The sequence below is a fragment of the Plectropomus leopardus genome, chromosome 23 (genome assembly GCF_026936395.1).
Source record: "Plectropomus leopardus strain MGB_pleo_1.0 chromosome 23, ASM2693639v1, whole genome shotgun sequence".
Lineage (NCBI taxonomy): Eukaryota > Metazoa > Chordata > Actinopteri > Perciformes > Serranidae > Plectropomus > Plectropomus leopardus.
In genome coordinates this window covers 13,867,814-13,895,110 of record NC_142198.1, presented here as the reverse complement: position 1 = coordinate 13,895,110, position 27,297 = coordinate 13,867,814, and the positions used below count along the sequence as shown (strand labels likewise).

At 41.7% G+C, this 27,297-nt stretch overlaps 2 protein-coding genes across 2 annotated transcripts in view; both read left to right on the top strand.

The window, feature by feature from the left end:
• The first annotated feature begins 9,506 nt into the window (after positions 1–9,506).
• polr2a (RNA polymerase II subunit A) lies at positions 9,507–23,197 on the top strand. Its single transcript, XM_042511871.2, is given in 31 exon segments — positions 9,507–9,857; positions 10,634–10,766; positions 10,877–11,013; positions 11,131–11,304; positions 11,407–11,688; positions 11,791–11,952; positions 12,105–12,325; positions 12,443–12,575; positions 12,676–12,800; positions 13,063–13,273; positions 13,360–13,569; positions 13,648–13,816; positions 13,903–13,997; positions 14,099–14,302; positions 14,390–14,612; positions 14,743–14,926; positions 15,419–15,590; positions 15,700–15,805; positions 16,243–16,448; positions 16,541–16,804; positions 16,922–17,129; positions 17,208–17,308; positions 17,816–17,920; positions 18,072–18,254; positions 18,352–18,555; positions 18,662–18,848; positions 18,950–19,063; positions 19,152–19,301; positions 19,644–20,171; positions 20,174–20,389; positions 20,392–23,197. Coding segments are annotated over 31 exon segments (5,895 nt in total). The 5' UTR covers positions 9,507–9,770; the 3' UTR covers positions 20,793–23,197.
• A 1,522-nt stretch (positions 23,198–24,719) lies between these two features.
• capgb (capping protein (actin filament), gelsolin-like b) overlaps positions 24,720–27,297 on the top strand; it is a 17,418-nt gene continuing 14,840 nt past the window's right edge. The window contains exons 1-2 of the mRNA XM_042512546.2: positions 24,720–24,862; positions 25,910–26,019. The gene's annotated coding sequence lies outside the window, so the exon portion shown is untranslated. The remainder of the gene's footprint in view (positions 24,863–25,909; positions 26,020–27,297) is intronic.

Below are 27,297 nucleotides of genomic sequence, written 5' to 3'. Positions count from 1 at the left end.
ATGATTTCACAATCAACGAAGAATCAAAAAACAGGGAAAATTCTTGATGGACTGGAGTAAAAGGGGACTGCATTAACAGCAAAACTATCCCAAATCTTTAGTTTACAAACTCTCAAACAACTCGTGCAGTGTAATGCAAGTGTCATATTCTAAGTACTTCAAAAACATGTATTTTTGCTAAAACCTTACTGTTTAAAACACTTCCACATTAGCAGTCACCTCTACATATGAGCAGTGCGCCTGAGCAAGTGCGTGCCTTTGAACTCGGCTCAATGTCACACTGGTCATATGTAGAAGTGTTTTAAAAAGTAAGGTTTCTGAGAAAAAAATGCATGTGTTTGGTAGATCCTGAAAATACAAATGGATAAACAAGACTTGGATTATACTGCACAAGTTGTGAGTTTGTAAATGCATGTTTTAACAGTGTTTTACTGTTGTTGAATGTGCCCTCCTTTACACCCAATTCATTAAGGATTTTCTCCGTTTTTGGATTCCTTCTTCAATGTGGAGCCACGCAAGAAAGATAAAGTTTTCCTGCCCAAATTGAGCATGAGCAATTGATTTACACATGATCATTCTGTGGTTCAAGAACTCCAAGCAAAAAGGATGTCAACCAAAAAAAAAACCAAAACAAAACAAGAAAAACAGCCAATATTGCAGAAATATTTTGTGACCTGAAGAAAACATGCACATCATGTTGAGGTTGAGAAATCATTTTCCTGTAATCACATGAAAACGGAAGAGAAATATCCTTGATCACATCATCTGTGACTTTTGTCTAAACTGCATTTCTTCAGCAGCTGAGTGTTACAGCTGGAAAAAAAAGTTCAAGCATTTTTTCATGTTTTATGTTTCAGTAGAGGTGAAGTTTTAGTAGAGAAGTTGGTGAGTCTGACATTGCAACACCCCTTGCCTGCAAGACGACACTGAAGGACTAAACCACGCTATCCTGGGCAGATGTCCACAACCTGCATGCTGCAACGCTGAGAGTACGACTTTATACTGTGCAGGATGAAAGCACCGGAAGGTTTCACAGTTACTTTGACAACTGATGTTAAACAGTTGTATAGTTTAGGACTTTTCTAATTTAACTCAATGGGCGGATCCATCAGAGTATCAAATGACAGAAGCGGGGTTTCATCACACGTAGCAGAACAGGCCGGCTTCAGACACACTGAGCAACAGAAAGCGTGTTTGTGCGAGTGGTGAAACACTGCTGAGTCACACAAACGCTCCCTGGGCACACAGGAGAGATAAATGCTAAAAAAAGGCATAATGGGTAAAGGCCACGTAAGAGAGTTACAGTTGGCATGCAATTTATAATCAGTTTGATACGCAATAAACTGCTGGCAAAATATGGTTGTGTAACAGGGACGAAAAAAGCGAAGGAGAAAAAGAAGAAGAGAGGGTTCGGAGTGTGGACGTTGCCAAAGGAGACTGGAAAGGATAGGTGGAAAATCATCTGGGAGGGGTGCCTGATACGGTGTGGAGGAGGGAGAGGGGGGGCTGGTTTTTCCACTGCCAGAGAGAGAGGACGGCTAAATCAAATTAATTAGCTCCTTCATCTCCAGGCAGCTACTCAGGCATGCTGTACTGGCGAAGAGAGACAGTCGGGGGGGGCTGTTGGCATAAGAGAATGGGAGAAAGCGAGATAGGACATGGTGGAGGGGTGAAAAGCCTGCTGTGTATGTGCGCCATTCAGGAGGACGGGCAGCAGAGGGGAGGGGTGCATAATTCTCTGATAAGCGTGAGGCCTGTTTCGCTGGAGCCTCTGCTCAGCCACGAGGAGGAGGAAGTGGCTGCATGTTGGCTGGCGCTGTGTGCTGCTGCGCTTCGGGGCGATGGTACTTCCTGTTTCTAGACAGCCTGTACTTTGAGGGCACTGTAAACAACCCAGCGTTTCTGCACGCCTCTTTAAATAGCACACAGACACTTCAATCAGAGCTGCCGGAAAGATGAGCCGAGGAAGTCTTGCGACGAGAAACGAAAAGAAAGGGTTTCTGAGCGATGGCAGCATGAGGTAAACTTGTCCTGTGATCAAAAATAAAATAAATAAATTGCTGAAAGTTGCACTGACATCAAAAGAAAGGAATGCAATAAAGAGGAAAAAAGAAAGAGAGGCAGATGGTTAGAGGCGATGGCGTCATGCCAGGGGAAACAAAACAGCAGCACAGCAGAAAAACTCAACACAAAACTAGATATAACGCCACGCGGTTGTATGCTTTCACGCACCAGACAAGTTGCATTTACAGTTTACATCCATGTCTGTGAAAACATGGATATGTCACACATCTTCCCCACAGCACAGAGGATCTATATTATCACAACAGTTTCAAGGTGGTTCTTGAGTTATGGCATAAAACACGTTTTATGAGGTCACCATGACCTTGACCTTTGACCATCAGATTGTAATAAGTTCATTCTTGAGTTCAAGTGGACGTTTGTGCCATATTAAAGAAACTCCCTCTCAAAGGCCAACTTCAGTTATTGTGTTCACGAAAATGAGACAGATGCAAGGTTGCCGTGACCTTGACCTCGGAACACCAGATTCCAATTAACTCATCTATGAGTCAAATTAAATATTTGTGCCAAATTTGTAGGAATTCCCGCAAGGTGTTCTTGAGACACAGCATTCACAAGAATGAGACTGACAAAGTCACAGTGACCTTCACCTTTGATCTTTGACCACTGAAATCTAATCGGGTTAACAAAGTCAAAGTGAATGTCTGTGTCAAATTTGACAAAATTCCTTTAAGATGTTCAGGAGATATTGCATTCACAAGAATGAGACAGACGAGGTCTCAGGGACCTTGACCTTTGACCACCAAAATCTTATCAGCTCATCATTGAGTCCAAGTGAATATATGTTTCAAATTTGAAGAAATTCCCTGATGCATTCTTGAGAGATCACCTTCATAAGTATATGTTTAGATGGACGGACGGACAACTCGAAAGCATAATGCCTCCTGCCGCGGCTATTGCCAGCGCTGAGGTATAAAAAAGTGAGAAAGAAGAAAAAGTGGCAGGGCAAGTGGTACGGTCAGGAAAGCAGGCAGGCAGTATGTGGCCACCTCTGAATCTTAGTGTGCAACTGAGAGGAGTGAAGGAAATGCAGCGAGGGAGGGAAGACAAGAGAGTGGAAGAGGGAGTCCAAGAAAAAATGAAAAAGGTTTGAGTGCAAGTGGGAGGTTCAGACAATAGAAGAGACGCTTCTGAGAGGGAGGAAAAGCTATCATGTGACTACAAGGGCGGACTGTACATAAAAAAGGGTAGGCCAAGTTGATTCACAACAAAAAAAAAGGTTCACAAAAGCTCAAGATTGATAGTGAAAAAATACGGTGGGAGCATGACAGGCAGTGCCAGAGGTCAAGACCTCAGGAGAAGAGAGCAGTGGACAGCTCAGTGCAGCAGCATTGCCTGGACGAGACTTGGCTGCACTGTGAGAAGCCCAGATTAGCACTAAGCCGATTGCAACGCGAGGTAGGATCAAGAGCAATTAATTTAGCACCCAGATAGTTCCAGGAAGAGGCTGAAAGAACTTGAACAAAACCTGGATCTCCAGCAAAACTCAAATACTAGCTGACTTAACATTCCTACTTCAAGTCTGTTCTCTACAAATGAGCCGCCTAAAAAGAATAAAAGAGAGTAGAGGAGAATTTGGAAGGTCTGAAAGGGTGTGTGGATGATAAAAGGAAGGATAAAAGAAAGATGAAGACGCTTGGCAGGGGCTGACATCAGCCAAAACAAACACCCAAAGAACAGGACATTCTCTCGCAGACAGAAATGGGCCGGCCTGTTCCAATGGGCTCTCCGAGAGACATGCCTACGACCCTGCGTCACCCATCCTTATTACAAAACAACATCCTGGTGCATAACTTAAAGGGGAATACAGCCTAAAACAGATTATTTCTCATTCTGTAACAACAGGCACTTCACTCTTATTTTCCACGCAAAGTCTACACACAGGGCTGTGATGACTGGACAGGTTTCATAACATTTTTTGGTCTATTTTTAGATGGCGCACAAAGCTGACAACGTAAGCTAGGCTTGGTTATTTTTACAGCAATGAGTTTCCCGGATCTGATTTACAAAAACTTTACTAAGGCTCGCAATACGTCCATTTCATGGTCAGCAGCAATAGTGTAACTAAGTACAATTACTCAAGTATTGTACTTAAGAATGAATTCAAGGTACTTGTCCTTTACTTTATTAATGTATTTTTATGCTTTTATTCAACTACATTTCAGAGGGAAATACTGTACTTTTTACTTCACAAAATGTATCTGGCAGCTTTAGTTACTTAATAAAGATTTTTGCATTTAAAAAAAAACATAAAAAGGGTTTATAAATATATTGTTTGTCATAAATTAAATTACCAGCTACAATAATTAGCTGATTAATCACTCAGTCGATTCACAGAAAATTAACAGCCCTCTATTATGATAAACATTGTTTTTTCTTTTTTAAATGTTCTTATTAAGTTATTTTGAGGAGTGTTATTTTCAATTTTGTCTATAATTTGAAGGTTTTTGATTTTTTTCTTCTTCTCCCTTGCTTACGACTTTGTGTTGTTTCCCCATTTTTAATAAAATAACTTTTGCTGTTTATACATATATATATATATATATATATATATTTGAGTTTTGGGTTCTTCTTTAAAATCAATTTTAGTTTGGGGTTTTTTTTTAAAATATATTATTTGGGGAATTTTTGGTGTTTTATTATTTTGTTTTTTTTAAAAAGATTTTTCTGTATTCTGTACTTTTACTTTTCATACTTTAAGCATACTTTTCCTGATTAAACTTACTTACTTTTACTTATAACATAGTATTTTCACAGGCTAGTATTAGTACTTTAGTAAAGGATCTTAATACTTCTCCCACCACTAACCAGCAGGGATGGTTTATCCAATAAACAGCATTACAGCCTTTAAGACATGTTACCTTGATTTTTAGTGTTCGGAGAAACGTGTCCGTGCTTGTCAACAGTAGCTGCATTATTTTGGAGAAAGCAGGTGTATACTGTATTGTTTATGGATTGTACTTCAGGTGCAACAGCTCACAGGCTGCATACATCTAATGGAGCTGCTGTTTTTCTAGAGCAATCAGAGTGCAGTTATGGTTTTAGATTGTAAATGAGATTGAAATAAATAGTCTGCTCCTCCCACCATGCTTTGCATCTGCCTGTCTGTCTCTCCCTCCCTCCTTGTTCGCCTTCTTTTTTGTGCTACAACCCCCCCAACTTCCCCTGAAAACACACTTGCTGTCAGGCTCTGACATCAATAGACAAGAGCTCCCCCTAGATACATTAATTCCTCACCCCTTTCAGGAATTTATTTCTCTTGAGGAAATGACATGCTGCGGCATGTATGTACTATATTAAACAGGGGGCACAGGGACAAAAAATGTAATAATACAGACAGTCTGAACTATTTTTCTCAAACACCACATCACAGCGATGCCTGCTCTAAACGCGCAACTGCTGTGTACAACTTTAAGCCACCCATTTGTTGGCCACAGATCACGCAAAAAAGTCCAACTGCCAAAACCATCAAGTAATCGAATCAGCAACGCCTAAAGCTGTCAGCGTACTTGCAAACTTCCATCGGCCAATACCACTTAGAATCAATTAGAATAAAAAATACAACCAATTCTGTCACTTAAAAAAATCTGAAAAATCAGGCAAATCTAAACACATCAGAAGTCAACAATTTTTCAGAAATGATGTTAACTCTCATAAGCATTCAGTATCTTGAAATTAAAGGTCATAATTTGACACATTTCTAGCTCTTGCAAACATCCAGTTTAAAGAACACCTGCATGTTTAAATTGTAGCGCAGTGCTAGAAGAGATCAGATGCTGTAAAAGTAACAATACAATTGTGTGCAAATGATAGTGATCAGTTAAACTTGCATTTAAAATTATACTCAGGTGTAACTACATAAGTATAACTGAAAAATATACTTTAAATATCATAAGTAGATATATATATATGATACTGAATGTGCTCTGTTTAGATAAATTTAACACCTGTAGTGGGGGTTGAGGTTGGGCAAATGGTTACATTTTATGTCATCAAGCAAAATAAATCATATTTTTGAGGCTATGTTAAGTCTTCATCTGGAACTGACCTGTTATATAAATGTATATTGGGTCACAGTATGAGGATGCATAAAACGGAAATATTCACACAAAATACAAATACAAAAACACACTGTATCAGTACTAGCATATATGTACATGAACTACACTCTAATATATAAACATATTACATACATATATCTGAAGTCAATTGTGAGTGGTGTTTCATAGCATTTACAATTTGTCATTTTTACATGTTAACCACAATCCCGATAGGCATGGTTAAATGACATGTAAATAGCCACTCGCCACACTGATCTGCATACATTTCATCTGTAATCCTGGTCAGAAAAGGTGAGGAAATTGCTTCTGATATCAAACTAATGTTTTGTGGAAACCCTTTGCAAACATTGGTGTAGATGTTTCCACAATTAAAAGCACATGGATGAATATCTACTGTTCAAAACGTGTGTAAATCCTTATTAAACTACAGGCCTGATATCTTAAAGCTTCTCTTTGCACTAACCTCCTTGTTGCAGCAGAGGGAGCACGTTTGACAGCCTGGTGGGACTCCCTTCCGCATTGAAAATGTGGTTGTGCAATGTCTTTGCAAGCTGATCATTCTCAACATGGGCCAGAGGAGGGAGCCAGCTGGTCAATAATGAATCCTTTGTATAAGTCATGGTATTGCATGGCACATGGTGAACAAAGTGATTTACTGTCACATTCCTCTATGCTTATCAAACCTACTTTTTTAATTAAATAACATAACTCAAACCAGATCATGGTTCTGACTCAATAAGGATACTGCAGATGTGGCATCTATCCTTTTCTTCTGGGCTGGAATGATGTCTTTCTCTGCTGGACCTGCCAAAAAAAGAGATGATGGCAAGGAGGCATGTTCATGCTGGTAGCAGCACATCAACATTGAGCTGTGCCACATAACATGAATGTAATGTTCAAATGAATTTTGTGAAATTACTCAAAAATAAAACAATCCCACAGTCCATCGTGTTGGTTGAGTGTCTTTATTTAAACAAAAGGCAGTAAATACGTAACACAAAGGTGTCAAAATGTTTTGAGCTCTGATACAGTCATTACATCTAATAAACACTAGCTACATCCGACTGAGTTTATGCAAGTATAGACTAAAATATAGAGATACAGTTCAGCCACTGTGCAGTTTTAAGTATATGACAACATGCACAAACAGTCAGGAGAGAAATATTTCAGGATCTTGGGCAAATACCTGCTTGAATGAGACAATGGGGATTTGTGGCTCTCTAAACCATATATTAAAAGTGTACCGTTCTGCTTTTAGGCATTTATATAGCCATGAACAGCAGGCAAACGTGTCCCCTTCCCTTGGGCACAACTAACGACAGCTAACCAGATAAATCTATTGTGTAACAAGCTAATGGCATCTCCTAGTCCCCGGAGACAAGATTAATACTTTAACTAACCTATAACACCTACACTGTAAGTAATCATGAGACTGAGCAAAAGAGCTGGGTACTTTCTGTGTCATAATCACTGTAAAATCTGCTCTACAACATCTCACTGACTTAACAGCAGCATTATTCTTCCAATAACAGACAAATATGCACGTAGTTAGGTAGCAAAATGGCTTCAACTTCGACACCGACGAAGACTGTAGAAATGTGAGCAACAAAACTTACAAGCAGTTTCTACACTTCATATTATATCATGTTAGAGATAAAGAGATGAAAGAGTAATGTATCCGCTCCTTATTTTGACACAAAACTCGACACTTTTCTGAAAATGCGCAGCCCTTACGCCGGTCAAGTTGGCCAACAAGAATATCCCAGACTCCATCTTTCTCGTTCACAACAAGAAGCATATCGTCAAACACCGCCATGTTGGGCGCTAATGAAGTCCAACTGAGCTAACTGTAATAGTCTCACTTCGATCCTCAGTGTAACGTTACGACACCGTAAATACTCCCGTTAGCACTATAAACAATATCCATGTACTACAGCAATAACATCACTTCAAAAAATGACTCGCAAAATCGTACATTTACTTAGCTAACGTGGCTAATAATTAACAAGCTAACGTTAGCTAAACGTTTTGTCCGTAAACGTTAATTACAATGCTAAACCATCAGGCTAATTTATCCTCTACATATTCAACACTGAGCACAACACAACTTAAACATGGTCTATCTCGATTTAAGTTCTAACTACATTAGCCACACACAATAAATGTTGATATTTTTAAAGTAAAAGCACGTAACATACCATCGTTGTCGGTACGGCAGTCACACGTTAAGCTAACCAGATCATCCTTAACACTAAAAAGAGAAATTTAACGAGTTTGTATTTAATATCGCATTCGCCTGGCTAGTAAATGTCTTATAATAATCACATTTTTGAGTAATTCAAGGTAGTTGCTAAATAAGTAATTAGCTAAGTAATGTTAACTTAACCGCCAAAACGACGGGATTTCAGACTGCTTTCGAAACGTGGCCTACGAAAGTATTTTACATTTTGACAAAATTATAAATAATATCAGAAAAACTGGACAGTATTATTAGATATAAATCTCACACGGAACATGTTGATGTGAAAATAGTCAAAAGCTGTTGAAAAACAAACGTTAAATATACACTCAAGGCTTCCCCGAGACTTTCCTATAAGGCGTACGGAAAATCCAGTCCCCTGGCCGGTGATGACGCGCAGGCGAGTCCGAGGCTTGCAACAAAGTCCCACAAATCCAAAAATGCAAGGGACGAAAACCCGACAATTCAGTGTGTTTCTGAAGCAGATCGAAAATAATCCACGATACAGTGTTTCGAGTTGAAAATATTATGAATTTCGACCATTTTCCCGTGTTTAAGCAAAGGTCTTAACAGGCCTCAGCCCTGAGCCTCTTTTCTTAGAGCCCAGGCTGATCTAGAGCGAGACGAACGGCACAACAGAGATTTTTTTTATTTTTGCTCTGAGGGAAGAAATTCACATCGGCCACGTTCGGCAAACATCGGAAGCAGGGCGGGTTTTATTGAAATTATTCTAAGAAGCTTCCTTTCTTTGTAGCCATTGGTCATCTCTGCTCCACTGCTCAATATTAATAAGAAAACGGACGAATGCGTACGATTTCAATTGAATATTCATGTTTTGTATGCAAAATATGCTACACCCCGCCTACTCTGTTTTGATAAAGCCAATCAGAGTGAGTTTAGATTAAATCAACACCCGCCTTAAGCTCTGATTCGTTGGAAAAAATGAACGTGCGCTCTAATTGGCTGTACGTAAGACCAAATTTATTATTCATATAACTGTCTTGAATGGCCAATGAGCGTTTTACTATAGAGTTCTATGTCCCACCTTCCAAAGAGTCAGTCCCTGTCTTTCTGAGTATGCAACCCCGTAGCAGGCACTCAGTCTATATAAACAAGCGTTGAGCCAGTTCATGCTCAGAAGCGCTTAGAGCGCTCCACAGTGTACATCAAAAAAGGGAAGGGAGTAGTCGGTAGCCATCTTACTTAGGACCAAAACACAAATAACTCGACCATTAAGGCAACCGACAGCAGAGGTCCCTGGGATATCGCCTTCGGAGACTTTCCGGTCACCGTTGGCGGCCTGACCAGAGTCGTGGTGACAATTTAAAGGCTGTTCCTGCTCACAAAGCGGCGTGCCGAGGAAGGACGCGTCTCTTTGAATAGACAGGATGCACGGACCGCCCTCCGGCGACAGCGCATGCCCATTGCGCACGATCAAGAGAGTTCAATTCGGCATCATCAGCCCAGATGAGCTTGTAGGTTTTCTTTTGGGGGGAGTGGGGTATTTTTCATTAATTCTCATACAGATCACACATCACTCTTACAGTTTCTTGACTAATATTGTCGTGTAACATATGTGGCAAAGACATGGTTCTGTTTACAACGGAAGATGCCGACTGTTAGCCTAGCCTAGCTAACTAGCTGTGTCAGGCTGGTGGAGCTTGTGCTAACTAGCATGTTGCAGGAAGTTTGAAAAACTTTAAGCACAACATTTTCAGAAATGATCCATGCTATCACATGAATTAAACTCCCTTTTAATTTATGCGATGTATCTGCTAGGCCCATCAAGAAGTGGAAATTGTGTTTATTTTATAGTTATTCGTTTTTGACACGGCTCGGTTGGTTTTACTCCTGGTCGCTTTGTACGCATTGGTCTGTTTTCTCACAATAAATAAAGGGTACTTAAACAACGTCCGATATGCATTTAATTTTTTTTATTTAACCCGGGATTGGGTATTCTATAGTTAAAAAGCCTAATTAATACAAATAATGAATGTTTATGTAATTGAGCATAACTTATAGGAGTAAAAGTTTACAGAAATTTACTTGAAACACATTTTGTAACACTTAACCCTAAATTATTATGGAGTTTTTGGTTGTATCACTAATGTTGACAAATACTTACTGAAAATAAATATTTATGGCTTACATATATGTAAAGGTATTGACATCTACATTATAGCACTGATAGCAAGTAGATGGTCAACTGATTATCTCAACATCAACTTAAACACAATGTCTATCTCCCCAGAAACGGATGTCTGTTACGGAAGGGGGTATCAAATACCCCGAAACAACAGAAGGAGGACGTCCAAAACTTGGTGGCCTTATGGACCCAAGACAAGGGGTCATAGAAAGAACTGGAAGATGTCAGACATGTGCAGGTATGTCATGTTATCATTTAATGCCAAAATCTATTATTACTCAGTTGACTGCTGTCCCTATCCGATGTCATTACTTATTAATAATATAAGCATGGTTTTTCTGTCCTCAGGCAACATGACAGAATGCCCTGGCCATTTCGGGCACATAGAACTGGCAAAGCCAGTTTTCCATGTTGGCTTCGTAACAAAGATCATGAAGGTTCTTCGATGTGTCTGCTTCTTTTGCTCTAAGCTATTAGTGGATTCGGTAAGTATATTCAGCATCTCACCGTCCTTACTGATAATAATCACTGATATTTGACCTGAAAAGTATAATTTTAGTCTTGATGGTTTTTTATGCTGACCTTGTTGCTGTTATCTCCAGAACAACCCAAAGATCAAAGACATCCTGATCAAATCCAAAGGGCAGCCCAGGAAACGTTTGACACATGTGTACGAGCTCTGCAAAGGAAAAAATATCTGTGAAGGAGGAGAGGAGATGGACAACAAATTTGGAATGGAGCAGCAGGAGACTGAGGAGGACATTACCAAGGAGAAGGTATGCGGACGAGTCTTTTTGTCATATTTAGTGTGCATTTTAGCCCGCACAATGTCCAACTTATTTTAATTTTCTTCACCTCCCACAATGTGACTTTCACAGGGCCATGGTGGCTGTGGACGCTACCAGCCACGCATTAGGCGCTCCGGCTTGGAGCTGTATGCAGAGTGGAAGCATGTGAACGAAGATTCACAGGAGAAGAAGATCCTGCTGAGTCCAGAGCGTGTGCACGAGATCTTCAAGCGCATCTCGGATGAGGAGGACATCATCTTGGGCATGGACCCCAAGTTCGCCCGACCAGAATGGATGATTGTAACTGTGTTGCCTGTTCCTCCACTGGCTGTCAGGCCTGCTGTGGTCATGCAGGGCTCTGCTCGTAACCAGGTACAGTATTATGACCCCAGACTGTTATGTTGTCATTACACTGTATGTTTTCAAGCTGTGTAAAAATGAGACGACAATGACAACAAATCCTCTGTTTTACAGGATGACTTGACCCACAAGCTGGCCGACATTGTCAAGATCAACAACCAGCTGAGAAGAAATGAGCAGAGTGGTGCGGCGGCTCACGTCATAGCTGAGGATGTCAAACTGCTCCAGTTTCATGTCGCCACAATGGTGGACAATGAATTGCCAGGCCTGCCAAGGGTATGTTTGCACTTCCCCATGTGCTAGATTTGAACCAAGTACAAGATTCAATTAAACATAATCTAAAAATGCATTGATGTTTGCCCAGTTTCAGTTGCTTTCACAGTCAGTATTTGGAATTATCAATGATCAATGAATTTTTCCTTTCACAGGCAATGCAAAAGTCTGGCCGCCCTCTCAAATCCATAAAACAGCGTCTAAAGGGTAAGGAAGGGCGAGTCCGAGGTAACCTTATGGGCAAGCGTGTGGACTTCTCTGCCCGAACTGTCATCACCCCGGACCCTAACCTGCAGATCGACCAAGTGGGGGTGCCCAGATCCATCGCAGCCAATATGACCTTCCCAGAAATTGTCACGCCCTTTAATATTGACAGGTACTGCAAAGTAAATAGCTGATAAAATATTATGCAAAGCGTAAAAAAAAAAACTGTATTTCAAAACAGTTTTTATGAAACGTTATGTCTGCTAATCCATTCTGATGACCATCTTAGATTACAAGAGCTGGTGCGGAGAGGCAACAGCCAGTACCCAGGAGCCAAATACATCATCCGTGACAATGGAGACAGAATTGACCTGCGATTCCACCCCAAACCAAGTGACCTTCACCTGCAGATTGGCTACAAGGCAAGCTCGAAATATTTATGAGCAGCTCTAAAGCAATGACTGTTAGATGATGATTTAATATATCTTTATACTGACTAAATCTGGTGTTTTCTCTGTTTAGGTGGAAAGACACATGTGTGATGGCGACATTGTCATCTTCAACAGACAGCCTACACTACATAAAATGTCCATGATGGGGCACAGGGTTCGGATTCTGCCGTGGTCCACATTTCGACTCAATCTCAGGTACCGAATAAAGACCAGAAATCACTGGCTTTTTATATGTGTTTCCCTTGAAACAGACAGTAGCATTTTCATAGATAAATAATAAAATAATTTGTTAAATAATTATTTGTCAAATTTTGGTATAAATTAGGTATTGATTTTACGGAACTGTGAATGCATTTTGTTGTTTTAACTTGTATTACATTAATGTTATATTATGGTGATATTTGTACTTTATCTATACTGAAAAGTTCTAACATCCCGTCCTCTCGTCTCCCTGCAGTGTCACCACCCCATACAACGCTGACTTTGACGGGGATGAGATGAACCTTCACCTGCCTCAGTCCCTTGAGACGAGGGCAGAGATTCAGGAGCTGGCTATGGTGCCGCGTATGATCGTCACACCCCAGTCCAACAGGCCTGTCATGGGTATTGTGCAGGACACCCTCACTGCCGTCCGCAAATTCACCAAAAGAGACGTCTTCTTAGAGAGGGTAAGGATTAAAATGGGAGCACCAGCTGCTGATTTTTCTTGTCAAAAAAAAAAAGGATCTTAACACTGTTTGTTTCTCCACTTCAGGGTGAAGTGATGAACCTTCTCATGTTCCTCTCCACTTGGGACGGGAAAGTGCCTCAGCCGGCCATCCTCAAGCCCCGCCCTCTGTGGACGGGCAAGCAGATCTTCAGCTTAATCATTCCCGGACACATTAACGTGATCCGCACACACAGCACCCATCCTGACGATGAAGACAGTGGCCCTTACAAACACATCTCCCCGGGGGACACAAAGGTACAAGATCCCTGATTAATCATGTGTAGATGAAAGAATGATGACGCAAACGAGCTCACGTTCAAATCTGTCACACAGGTCATTGTGGAGAACGGCGAGCTGATCATGGGAATCCTGTGTAAAAAGTCTCTGGGAACCTCAGCCGGCTCCCTCGTCCACATCTCCTACCTGGAGATGGGCCACGACATCACCAGACTTTTCTACTCCAACATTCAGACTGTGGTCAACAACTGGCTTCTCATCGAGGGTAAGTAAACATTTTTTGCAACCGTTGTATTCTTTGCCATTATTTTGTCTTAATATTTATGAGTTTGCGCTTGATGTTTTCTTCAGGTCATTCCATTGGTATCGGCGACTCCATTGCTGACGCCAAGACTTACCTCGACATTCAGAATACCATCAAGAAAGCCAAACAGGATGTGATAGAAGTAAGCGTAAAGTATTTCTACAGTCATCAACAACCCAACCTGTTTCAGCAGATATTATATGCAGAGAAGTCACATCTTACCTTTTGACTTTTGTCTTCCAGGTCATCGAGAAAGCCCACAACAACGAGCTGGAGCCGACCCCCGGTAACACTCTGAGGCAGACCTTTGAGAACCAGGTGAACCGCATCCTCAATGACGCTCGTGACAAAACGGGATCGTCAGCCCAGAAGTCTCTGTCCGAGTACAACAACTTCAAGTCCATGGTGGTGGCTGGATCAAAGGGGTCAAAGATTAACATCTCACAGGTAAAGGAATCCATCCAACATCATTAATACCTCTCAAAAAAAAGAATCAAATCTTCAATTCACATTACCGCTTATGTCCTCATGCAGGTTATTGCTGTGGTGGGGCAGCAGAACGTGGAGGGTAAACGAATCCCGTTCGGCTTCAAACACCGCACGCTGCCTCACTTCATTAAGGATGACTACGGTCCTGAGAGTAGAGGCTTTGTGGAGAACTCCTACCTGGCTGGCCTGACTCCAACAGAGTTCTTCTTCCACGCCATGGGAGGCAGAGAGGGTCTTATCGACACAGCCGTAAAGACTGCTGAGACCGGTACGTTCAGCTGCGTGAAAAAGAAATGAGTCAGGATATGTTTCATAAGGATGTGTTATCAGTAATTACTAGACTCAGCCATTTAAATGGAAGCTTTTCAGGTTTTAATGATACAAATCTACCTCACCAGGTTACATCCAGCGTCGTCTGATCAAGTCCATGGAGTCTGTGATGGTGAAGTACGATGGCACTGTGCGTAACTCCATCAACCAGGTGGTTCAGCTGCGTTACGGCGAGGACGGCCTGGCAGGAGAGAACGTCGAGTTCCAAAATGTGGCAACACTCAAACCCTCACACAAGGCCTTTGAAAAGAAGTAAGTCACACACACACACGCACATGTTATACACGGCAGTTAAAGGTTATCTATTGTGCAGGTTCATACTTGTATTTCCGGTTTCTACTAGAACATGTTACATGCAATTAACACTTTATTTGTCATACTGTCTGTGCTAGAACAGCTGTATTTACCTTCTGTCTGATATGCTCCCTTTTCGCGCCTGTCTCTTTAAGCCCCCTTCTCCGCATTTTCCACCCCGACAATCAACAATAAAAGCTTCCAAACCAAACATGTCACAACTGCACATGTTCCAGCAGGAATCTGATCCAAAATCAGGGAGAAATTAACAACATCGGCAACCAAATTTCCATATTTCCCTGAAGTTAGCATGTAGCTACACATAACAGCGTATGTAATGTAAAGACTTGCTCTGGTGTGTCTCTACCATTTTAAGAAATCTACTCAGCTATGTGCATAATTTAATTATCTACAATCAGTGGCTTAACTATTTTGTTATTTTCTGCCCAGGTTTAAGTTTGACTGCACCAATGAACGTGCGCTGAGGCGGATGCTGCAGGAAGACGTCGTCAAAGATGTGCTGACCAATGCCCATGTGCAGAGTACCTTGGAGAGGGAGTTTGACAAGATGAAGGAGGACAGGGAGGTCCTCCGAGCCATTTTCCCCACTGGGGACAGTAAGGTGTGTACGCTCACATTCATAGATGCCCCTCTGCTCTTGCAACAGTCTCTTTTTCCGGCACGTGAAATCATAAATAGTCGTATAATGCAGTGTTTCTCCTCGCCTGCAGGTGGTGCTGCCGTGCAACCTGGCCAGAATGATCTGGAACGCTCAGAAGATCTTCCGCATCAACACTCGAACTCCAACAGACCTCAATCCTCTACGGGTGGTTGAGGGTGAGCTCAAAAATGATAATTAAAGAACAATATATCAAGGCTCACTGTTTATTCGTCATCTGTGAAATTAGCTGTGAACTCACGCAGCCAAGTTGTTACTCGGTTTCTTCGGTTTATATTTAGCTACAGGACTTTGAGATCTATGTGGAAGGAGCGTTGGCTGTAGATTAGAACTAGAAGGTCGTGGCCTGACCTCGGGAGCTCCTTAAAGCCATGTAAAGCCACCTGGTGAATCCCCAAGCATTACATAATTAGTAGAACAGTTAAAGTCGAATTCGCTCTTTATGCTAGAGAGAGAAAAGTATCTCTCACAGCATCGGAGTAACTGAGATTCAACTGTTGCATGAAATGTAACATTACAGACTGCACCACGAAGCCTAATAAATATCTATACTCAGCACAAATCTCAATCTTTGCGCATGTGTTTGCACCCGCAGGTGTTCATGAGCTGAGTAAAAAGCTTGTAATTGTGAATGGAGAAGACCCGCTGAGCAGACAGGCGCAGCAGAACGCCACTCTGCTCTTCAACATCCACCTGCGCTCCACCCTTTGCTCCAAACGCATGACGGAGGAGTTCCGCCTTTCCACAGAAGCCTTCGACTGGCTGCTTGGAGAGATCGAGACCAAATTCAATCAGTCCATTGTAAGTTTAGCACATTGTCGCATCCAGAGGTGTCAGACTGTTGATTTTTTTTAAAAAATAAAAACTGATCTTACGTTAACCTGCACTCACAGGCCCACCCAGGTGAAATGGTCGGCGCTCTGGCTGCTCAGTCGCTGGGAGAGCCGGCCACCCAGATGACCCTGAACACTTTCCACTACGCCGGTGTGTCAGCCAAGAACGTAACACTCGGTGTGCCTCGTCTAAAGGAGTTGATCAACATCTCCAAGAGGCCCAAAACACCCTCGCTGACGGTCTTCCTGCTGGGTCAGGCAGCTCGTGACGCTGAGAGGGCGAAGGACATCCTCTGTCGACTGGAGCACACCACACTGCGAAAGGTCAGAGAGAGAAATAGACCGTAAAGATTTTGTTTTTGATCTAAAACTGTGTCATTTAAAGAGAATAGTTTCATCCAAATTTAAAAGCAGTGACTAAACATTTGCCTGTTTACTTAGGTGACAGCCAACACCGCCATCTACTACGACCCCAACCCCCAGAACACGGTGGTGGCCGAGGACCAGGAGTGGGTGAACGTCTACTATGAGATGCCCGACTTTGACGTGACGCGCATTTCGCCGTGGCTGCTGCGCATCGAGCTCGACCGCAAGCACATGACTGATCGCAAGCTGACTATGGAGCAGATTGCAGAGAAGATCAACGCGGGTGGGTTTTGTGCACGTTGTTAGTCAGTAACAGAAACAAGGCGGTTCTCCTTGATGACACTTCTGTTTCTCTGGAAAGGTTTCGGAGACGACCTGAACTGTATTTTCAATGACGACAACGCTGAGAAGCTCGTTCTACGAATCAGAATCATGAACAGCGATGAGAACAAGTTCCAAGAGGTGAGAACTGATTTTATAAACGATAATGATAAATAAAATAAAGTAGTCACCTTAAATGTTTTGAGTTTTCACAGATTCTTAAAAAGTCTTAAAAGGCAATGAATTCATCAATCCAAAAATAAAACGTTTGTTCATAAATGTTGTAAATTAATTAAAGTCTTAATGTTCTTAGACATGAAAACAGGATTTTATAAACCCTTTTTCTGATGTTGCAAGGACAGAAATAGAAATCGAGGCAGTAGGCCAACATATACCAAGTATTAAAAAGCTCCCTCGTCTCCACCACAGGACAAAGTCTTCTTTATGTTACAATAATCATTTGGTCGAAATTGTCCCTTACCTTACGTAATGTTTGTTCTTTCCTCTTTTTAAATCTTGGTTATTGTAAATTGCTCTTAAATTTACTCTAACTAACATTAAAAAACTATTCAAGTCTTAAATAAAACATGCCTTAAGCTGTAGTAACCTTTAGTATGAATTATAAATACCTGTATTTTCTTTGTCTAGGATGAGGAGGTGGTGGACAAAATGGATGACGATGTGTTCTTGAGGTGCATCGAGTCAAACATGCTGACAGACATGACCCTGCAAGGCATTGAGCAGATCAGCAAGGTAATACCGTGAACGCACACTAACAATGACATTCACTCACAGCAGGTTCCCTCTGCAGGATCATCACAGACCTCACACAAACTCGTCTTCAGTAACAAACGGAAGTACCCGCCTGGGTCTCTCAGTTAAAGGTCGCACTCTCCTCCTCCAGGTGTACATGCACTTGCCTCAGACTGACAACAAGAAGAAGATCATCATCACGGAGGACGGCGAGTTCAAGGCGCTGCAGGAGTGGATCCTCGAGACAGACGGCGTGAGCCTCATGAGGGTCCTCAGTGAGAAGGACGTAGATCCCGTCAGAACCACCTCCAATGACATCGTGGAGATCTTCACGGTACAGAAGCATAAAAACAGCTTTGTGTAAATTGAATTACGGCAGATTTTCACAAATATTTACATTCCCCCTCTTCTGCGCGCTCTCTCTTACTCAGGTGTTGGGGATTGAGGCCGTGCGAAAGGCTCTGGAGAGGGAGTTGTACCACGTCATCTCCTTTGACGGTTCCTACGTCAACTACCGTCACTTGGCTCTGCTTTGTGACACCATGACTTGCCGCGGTCACTTGATGGCCATCACACGTCACGGCATCAACCGTCAGGACACAGGACCACTCATGAAGTGTTCCTTTGAGGAGACGGTAAGATGACCATTATCACGGACGCTAAAACTGCTGTTTTTTTTTTTTTTTTAAGGGCATTTTAATAACAATTTCTCCCCCTATTCCACTCTTCCTCCTCCTCTAGGTGGATGTGTTGATGGAGGCGTCATCCCATGGTGAGAGTGACCCCATGAAAGGGGTGTCTGAAAACATCATGCTCGGCCAGCTCGCCCCCGCTGGTACAGGATGCTTTGACCTGCTGTTGGACGCTGAGAAGTGCAAATACGGCATGGAGATCCCCACAAACATACCCGGCATCAGCGTGGCTGGACGTAAGTGGCGAGATATTATTCGAGATAATGCAGAAGTGTTTCTATCGCAGATATGGCGTAAGAGCCACAATGTTTACGTTCTGTATCTGTTCTATTTGCAGCCACTGGAATGTTCTTTGGTACGGTGCCGAGTCCCATGAGCGGTATGTCGCCTGCCATGACCCCGTGGAACACAGGAGCAACACCGGCCTACGGTGCCTGGTCCCCCAGTGTCGGTAAGCGTTTGCTCGGGTCACTTTCTTTCGTCCTCTCTTTGTTTTGGTTTACTTAACTGAGTTTGCTTGATTTTTTTTTTTCCTCCAGGAAGCGGCATGACCCCCGGAGCAGCAGGTTTCTCTCCCAGTGCAGCCTCAGACGCAAGTGGCTTCTCTCCGGGCTACTCCCCGGCCTGGTCTCCCACTCCTGGGTCTCCAGGATCTCCAGGACCTGCCAGCCCGTACATCCCATCTCCAGGTTAGACGCTGAGGGGAAAAAGCACAACATGGCCCATCAATGATTCTGTTATAGAATATGTAGTTTAAGCCGGGTACTGTTCTCGTTTGAGGACAGAGTGCTTTATGGCACTTTTTGTCTAAACTCGCCATTTTCATTCAGATGGGCTCTCAGGGGTCGACATTTGGATTTTCGACTGTGGATTTAACAGTCTAGTTTCTTCTACTTTTTACTATCTTGCAGATTTTTGGGTCATTTCTTTTTTTTCGCTTATTGCCTTAATTTTTAAAAGAATATAAGTTAGAAAACACAATTGGAAAAATGATTTTTCTCCACCCTTAAACGTTTCTGTTTTTCTCCTAGGTGGAGCCATGTCACCCAACTACTCACCCACCTCCCCGGCCTACGAGCCGCGCTCCCCTGGAGGCTACACCCCTCAGAGCCCTGGCTACTCCCCAACATCCCCCTCATACTCCCCCACCTCCCCCTCTTACTCCCCAACCAGCCCCAACTACAGCCCGACGTCTCCTTCCTACTCACCCACCTCACCCAGTTACTCCCCGACCTCTCCGTCCTACTCTCCCACGTCTCCGTCTTATTCCCCGACGTCTCCTTCCTACTCCCCCACCTCCCCGTCCTACTCGCCCACATCCCCATCCTACTCTCCCACCTCACCGAGCTACAGCCCGACGTCGCCCAGCTACAGCCCAACGTCACCCAGCTACTCACCCACTTCGCCTTCTTACTCCCCCACATCTCCCTCTTACTCCCCAACCTCTCCATCTTACTCCCCCACCTCCCCATCCTACTCGCCCACCTCTCCTTCTTACTCGCCAACCAGCCCCAGCTACAGCCCCACATCGCCGAACTACACGCCCACATCACCCAGCTACTCCCCACCTCACCCTCTTACTCCCCAACATCGCCTTCTTACTCCCCGACCTCCCCCAACTACACCCCAACCAGCCCCAACTACTCCCCCACCTCTCCCTCGTACTCCCCCACTTCTCCGTCCTACTCGCCCTCCAGTCCACGTTACACCCCGCAGTCGCCCACCTACACCCCCAGCTCCCCCTCTTACAGCCCCAGTTCTCCTCTCTACTCCCCCACCTCCCGAAATACACCCCGACTTCACCCTCATACAGCCCCAGCTCCCCGGAGTACACCCCCACCTCCCCGAAATACTCCCCCACCTCGCCAAAGTACTCCCCAACGTCGCCGAAGTACTCCCCAACCTCCCCCACTTACTCCCCAACGACCCCGAAATACAGCCCCACCTCTCCGACCTACTCCCCCACCTCCCCCACTTACACCCCCACCAGCCCCAAATACTCCCCGACTTCACCCACTTACTCTCCAACTTCCCCCAAGTACTCCCCCACGTCTCCTACGTACTCGCCAACTAGCCCCAAAGGCTCCACGTACAGCCCCACCTCCCCCGGGTACAGCCCCACCTCGCCCACCTACAGCCCGGCCATCAGCCCCGACGACAGCGACGAGGAGAACAACTGATGAGCCGCGGCGGAGATGGGGAGGCAGCTGAAGGAAACTCCGTCACCTCATTGGTGGACACATGAAAAAAGAAAACCCGTGGACACCTGAAGGACGGCACATTTAACCAGCTGGAGGTGGCGGTGCTTCAAGCTGCGGGGGTCCCAACTGTGATTGTCTTTCTGTCTCCTTTGGGACCTCTGTCACAATCTCTGTCTTTACCACGAGAAATTGTTAAGACCATTATGTGAAAGACTTGACTGCTCTGCCTGAAGGAAAAAAAAAAGGCTGCCTTTTGAAATAGTTTTTTTAATTTTCACACGGGGGTGTCGGAGCAAAACTGCAAATCCCAAGAGGGAATGAAAAGGAGAGGAAGATGTGGTGAACACAAAACGGGGGAGAAAACGTCCCTTTTTAACTTTATAGTGTCCTGCATCCAGTCTCTCTCTCATTCTCTAAATGTTAGTCGTGGGAAGCGTACATATTGCCAAAAGCCTTTTTGAAAAAGTGGATTGTATTCATCACTAAAACACATAAGCTCTAACGATAAATCAAGGAGGTTTGTTTACTGCATATTTCACCAAGGTGTATCTTGTTCGACCTTTTTGCTGCTTTTGTAAAAGTCCAGTCGCTGCCACTTTTGGTGGATCAAAGATCTTTAGCTGTTCGATATATGTAAAAATGGTCAGGTCCGATTGTCCAAAGAAGAAAGCTGGATGGTTCACAGGAAGTCATGCATGATGGGAGAGAGAAACTGGCTTGCAGGGGAAAGAAATTTCACTCATTCACCATGCAGGTGTACCCATCGCCCTCCCCTCTTCCTCCTTCACACCCCAAAGACAAAACCTGAAAGATGTCACGAAAACACCCACCAGCATCCTCTTGTCCTCTACCATTTTGGAGACTTGTGCATCAAAAGCAAAAAAAAATAAAAAATAAAAAAAATGCCAGATTCTTCCCTTGACGCTGGGAATTTAAAGATTTATATGAAAAAATAATAGATTATTCTGTCTTTAATTTTAATTCTAGGAGGAAATGGGGCACACGTGGACGAGGGGGACACTAGTTTTGCTGCTTTTGTCATTGTTTGCATGAGTAGCACATGTTAATACATTTTAATCAAGCTTTAGGTTTAAATTTTTTCTCAAATCCCTCTCGCTAATCTTCGTCCCATTTCTGATAGCTGACGTGTACACAGGTTTATTTAGACTATTCAATTTATTTAAGAAAGAAAGTTAACTGCTATTCTGTGTGAATATGAATAGAGGAAAATTAAGATTTTTAATTTTTTCTTGGCTTTTCTCTCGTTTGCTTTTGGTGACTTTGTAAACCTGTTTGCAGGAGGCTCATGTTCATATCCTGTGGATGAAGGGGCAGGGGACGGAGTGGTTTTCATGTTCGCACCCCAGTTCTCCCCCACTATTTTTTTGCCACGACGACGACTTGCTTTTTTCAGTATCACGTCGCATGCCGGCAGATCGTGACGCCTCTTCAGCTAAAGGCAAAAAGTTGAGTGCTCAGTTTCAGGGTTTTTATGCCTCCTGTTTGGCCTTTTTCTTTAAAACAGCGTGGAACAGTTCATTTTCTTTTCAGCAGAGATCGTCCAGGGAAACAGAAATTTGGCCTCTCTGTTAAAAATAACCTTACCCACTACATTAGTGTGAACTTCTTTCTTTGAATAAGGGTGCTTTCTCACAAGAATTAACCTAGTTTGACTATTAAAGGAACCGTCTGTACGCCCGATGATGATGGAAACAGTTTTTCCTTTCCCTCCTCGTTCCATTTGCGGTTTCTGAATTTATCGGGCGAGCTGTCTCCTCCCTCTCCCCTCTTCATCCACAAGTGATCCTCATTTCTGAAATCAGTGTTTCTTTTTTTCTACCAGTGTATGTACCTGTGACGAGGGGAATCATGGGGAGGGGAGGGGCGTGTGTTGGATCTTACCGGGAGTCCCGAAGAGAAAAAAAACAAAAAAAAAACCACAGCCAGTAATCTGAAAATGATTTTGTGACACATTGCTTCCAAGATTGGTCCTGAACTGACAGGACGGCATCTCTCTGGCCTTTTGAGATGAAGCAGGTTTGGTGATTGCACTTAGTAAATAATCGTGGTGGACTTAAGCCCCAGACAGTGTGATATTTGTCCACTCTGCTTGCGCCTAATCCTGTTGTCTTAACTGTTTGCTGTCCAGTCAGTTCAGGACGTCGGGACTCCCAGGTTGTATGAGTGTGTGTATGCGTGTGCGGTTGGCGTGCGTCCGAGGGAGAGACAGGGTTTCAAACTGAGGAAAGACTTCACATGTCTGGGCAAAAGGAAGGTTTAACTTGAAATTGCCATTGTATAGAAAACAATTCATTATCTCATTCTCTGTATCTTTGTTCTATTTGTTTTTTGACTTGGAAAAAATGAATAAAAGTTTTACTACATGTCTGTCTCGTCTTTATGTGCTACAAGTTCAAGTCAGAGTACTAAATATGCTAATGACGACTTTGTGCATGAATATTCGCTACATTTAAGAGCATTTGGGGAAAATGCGACATTTAGTGGAGAAAAGTACTATTGTACTGAGCTCTTTTGTACTTGTGAAGTATTTACTCAAATGCTCCACTTTAGGACAATTTTGAGGTATAAAAAAATGTGTACACTTCATTTATATTTTTAACACTGCAACTGCAATTTCAGATTTCACATAAAAACATAATTTTTTTCAGAAACAACATGCTTAATTGTAGATTTGAGTATCAAAAGGAGAATAAAATTAGTAAAATTAGCTCCACTCCAATGTTAAGCGTACTCAATTAATATTATAATAATATTATGCCACAATAATTTACCTTATTTTGAAGGTGACCGGGCTCCACCTGAAGAGAATAACAAAAAAAAACTTTAAGGGACATAGAAAAACACTTATACACTCTATTTATATTCAAAACACTGCAACACTTATTTAAGATTTTATATAAATACATAATTCCTTCTATTACCAGCTACTTTATACTTAAACTCCAGTGTGATTTAGTGACAAATATTGTACTTCCTTCTCTACCACACTTATCTAACAGCCTTAGTTACTTTGCAGATTGAGATTAACAATTCAAAACAAAATTAATAAACAAATTGTAATATTATTATTATAAAATTAAGGTTTAGTTAGTTACTGGAGGAAATTCACAAGCTACCCAGGAGTACATAAAGTAATTTGTAAAATATACACTAATAAATAAAAATTAGCATTAAATAAACATTAAACATGTTTACATTAAACATAAACATTAAAGTGAACCAATGAATGCAATAACTATAATCCAATGATACAATAATATTTTGATCTGGGCCATTCTGCATAACTAGTACTTTAATTTTGGTTTCAAATTATTAAATTATTATTTGATGCTATTACTTTGTGCTTTTACTTGTAGTTCACGTTTACTTACCTGCAACAGAGTACTTCTTCTACCACTGTTTGCATTGTTGTATCTACCGTTTTTTCTCATTAGTACTTTTTTTTTTTTTTTTTTTGCACGCCGATTAACAGAACCGACGTCTGTTTTGTTAAGTTAAAGTTAATAACACTGTAACGGCTTACCCTACATATATAACCACTGGAAAATGATTGACTTGCAGTATTGATTCATTGAGGCAACAAACATCACCTGATGTGTCCTGATGGAAAACACCTGTGCTTTGCCCGTAAATCACGTGACTTCCGTTCCGCTTGAGGGGGGCGCTCATCTCACCGTGGACCTATGTTGAAAAAAAATCAAAATTTCTCCAAGAATGGACACTAAATAATTATTTTATTTAAAATTTACAGTAATCTTTTATTTCAACATTTTTTTAAAAAAGAAATTACTCTCGTATATCACTTTCGAAAAAGATTAGTTTGATTGGTTAGAGGAGTGGTTAGAATGTCAGTTAAGCCAATCAGAGGCAGAGTAAGGCGAGGTAAGGCGGGTCATTTCTTCACCTGATTAACAAACATGAGCTGGCACATTTTGACCACGCGTGGCTAGTTTGTCCTTTGAATGGCTAACTTAACTTAAGCCGAATATCGTTTGGAGGTCCTCTTGTTATGAAAATTGAATACACAGGTAATATATGGGAAGTTGAGGTCGTAATTTGTGATTTTTTTTCCAGTTGTACCTTACTGATCGACCTTACTCAACCAAACCAAAACTCAAATTAAGCTGTTATATATTTATCTCTTGTAAAACTCTGACCATGTTTGTAGAAATTTAAATGAACAAATCTTCTTGAAAGATCAGCAAGTGGGGCGGATCTTAATGGGTTGTGTAAGTAAGAATAATAAGAAAATAAATATATTTACATAAATTTAGAACATAAACTGGGTAAGAGCCTGGACTTTACCTTTATGTTCTGTATTTCAAACAAGGTTCATAAAGAAATGAGTACATTTCAAATGTTCACATAAAACATACCCTGCTAATAGTGTTATTTTTAAGTTTTGTGTAAACATTAAGCCACATAGAAACATTTTGAGAAATATTTGAAGAAAAAAAATGTCACTTTTTTAAGCTGCTGTCCACCCTTTTAACCTGTAAGATATTGTTACTGTGATAATCCAGAAGATGGCGCTCTTGAATATCTCAATTTTATTAATGCTTTCTTTTTTTTAAACAGACATTTTCGAAATCACTGCCTGTTTTTTTTCTCCTCCTCTCCTATAACTGAAGTCTCTAAACCACTCAATTTATAAACAAACAAAAAAGTCACAGTTTTTTACTTTTTTGACTGAATTTGTTTACATTTGTGTGCATATGCACTCCTGTTGTTTTTATTATTTTAGTGTAATTGTCTTTTCATATTCTCATTTAATACTATTACGTGTATTTGTTGTCATTTATATTTGATTTTATGTGCTTCTATTATTTACCTATTTTTTAACTATTCAGTTATTATTTTTGTTTTTTTAATTGTTTTTTGTCAGTAGAATTACATTAAAAAAAGAGAATATGTTAAGTTACAAGAGTTCAAAATATGAAAGGTCTTTAAAAAAAAATCAGAAATGTTGGACTGCTTTTACTCTGCCTCATCAGAGACTAACAGTCTTTTTACCTCCACTGTGTGTTTGTCTGACCTCCATCTTCATTGTTTGTGTCATCTCCCCTTCACTGCAGGGCCAGCAGGGCTCTCTCGCTGGAGTCTGACAGAGACAGAAAAGTTGGATTTGCTGTTATGCACGAGTTCCCCTAGAAGAGGCCAGTCACAATCTAACGAAATAAAATAGGTAAGACTGCTCTACTGGCAAATGTAATCAATAACATATACAGATTTAGTGTTGGGTGACTCTGTCACACTGTCTGACAGCATCATATACTGTATCCTGGTTGTTTCAGCTCCTCACTGGAGCTATGTGATATTTACACTCAGTGAAATACTAAAACCTGCCACCCATGGCTACATTATCAGTTAGATTACAGATGTTTTGTGCTTTTATGCACATTTATTCAAAATCCTAACTGACATATGTGCTGTTTTTGAAAACACTGGAATCTCTACAATTTTTTGTGAGTTTGAACAATGTTTAACTGCGCAGTGTGTGTTGGTTGTGACTGACACGCCAAAAGATAATTAAAACTTACATTAGAGAAGGTTTTTTTTTTATATGAAGTAACTAGGGTTGACAGGGTACAATATCCAACTCAGAAAATATTGCAGTGTTATAGTATTATCAGTTGGAATGTAAATGTAAATGTATGAATGTAGTTTAAGTCAAACATTTTATTAGTATAATTTAAACTGTTATTTTTAACATAAAAATATGCGTAAAAAGTCTCCCTTTTGATAATATCTTTAAAAAAAAAAGGTGAGATTTTCTGTCCAGTTGCTTTTTTCCCCAATATTGTACAAATATACACGCTTTGATAACATCAGTTGTCATATCACGTAGAACTTTGAAACTGATGCACTGCTGTAACCCCACAAGTACACCATCTGTCTACTACTTAAAACGTTTTGTGAAGACTGTCTACATAAAAAATATTTATGTGACCTTAGTTTTTCTCTGGCACAAATAGTAATGAAATTTTTCTGTGAGCTTAAAAGATTGTTGCTTTCTTGTTTAAATGTGAATTTAACACGTATAATTAGATTATCCGATCCAGTTGATTAAGTGGTGCATTGAACTTCCAGTCAAACAGTGATCTTTCTTTTTTCTGTGAGTGGGTCCTTCAGAGTGGTAATCCTCACCTGTGGAAAAGATGAATCACAGGTTTGACTCTGACTGGTCACGTAATCACCTGACACTGCACCCTGCTTCCTACAAATTTGGGCGTGTCTGACTGGGGGAACCCTTGTATGACTACTCAGTGAGTTTGGATCAGTTGCTGCGGTGATATTTACCTACTGTGGAGACGCTGACGCTGAGTCATCAATACGAGGGAAGGCTGAATCCAAATGTCACCTACAGTCGAACACGCTGATTACTGCAGTCATATTACACACCCAGGAAGATGACTCATGTCTGCTCATCTGTTCCTGCAGATAACGGGATGAAAATGCCATT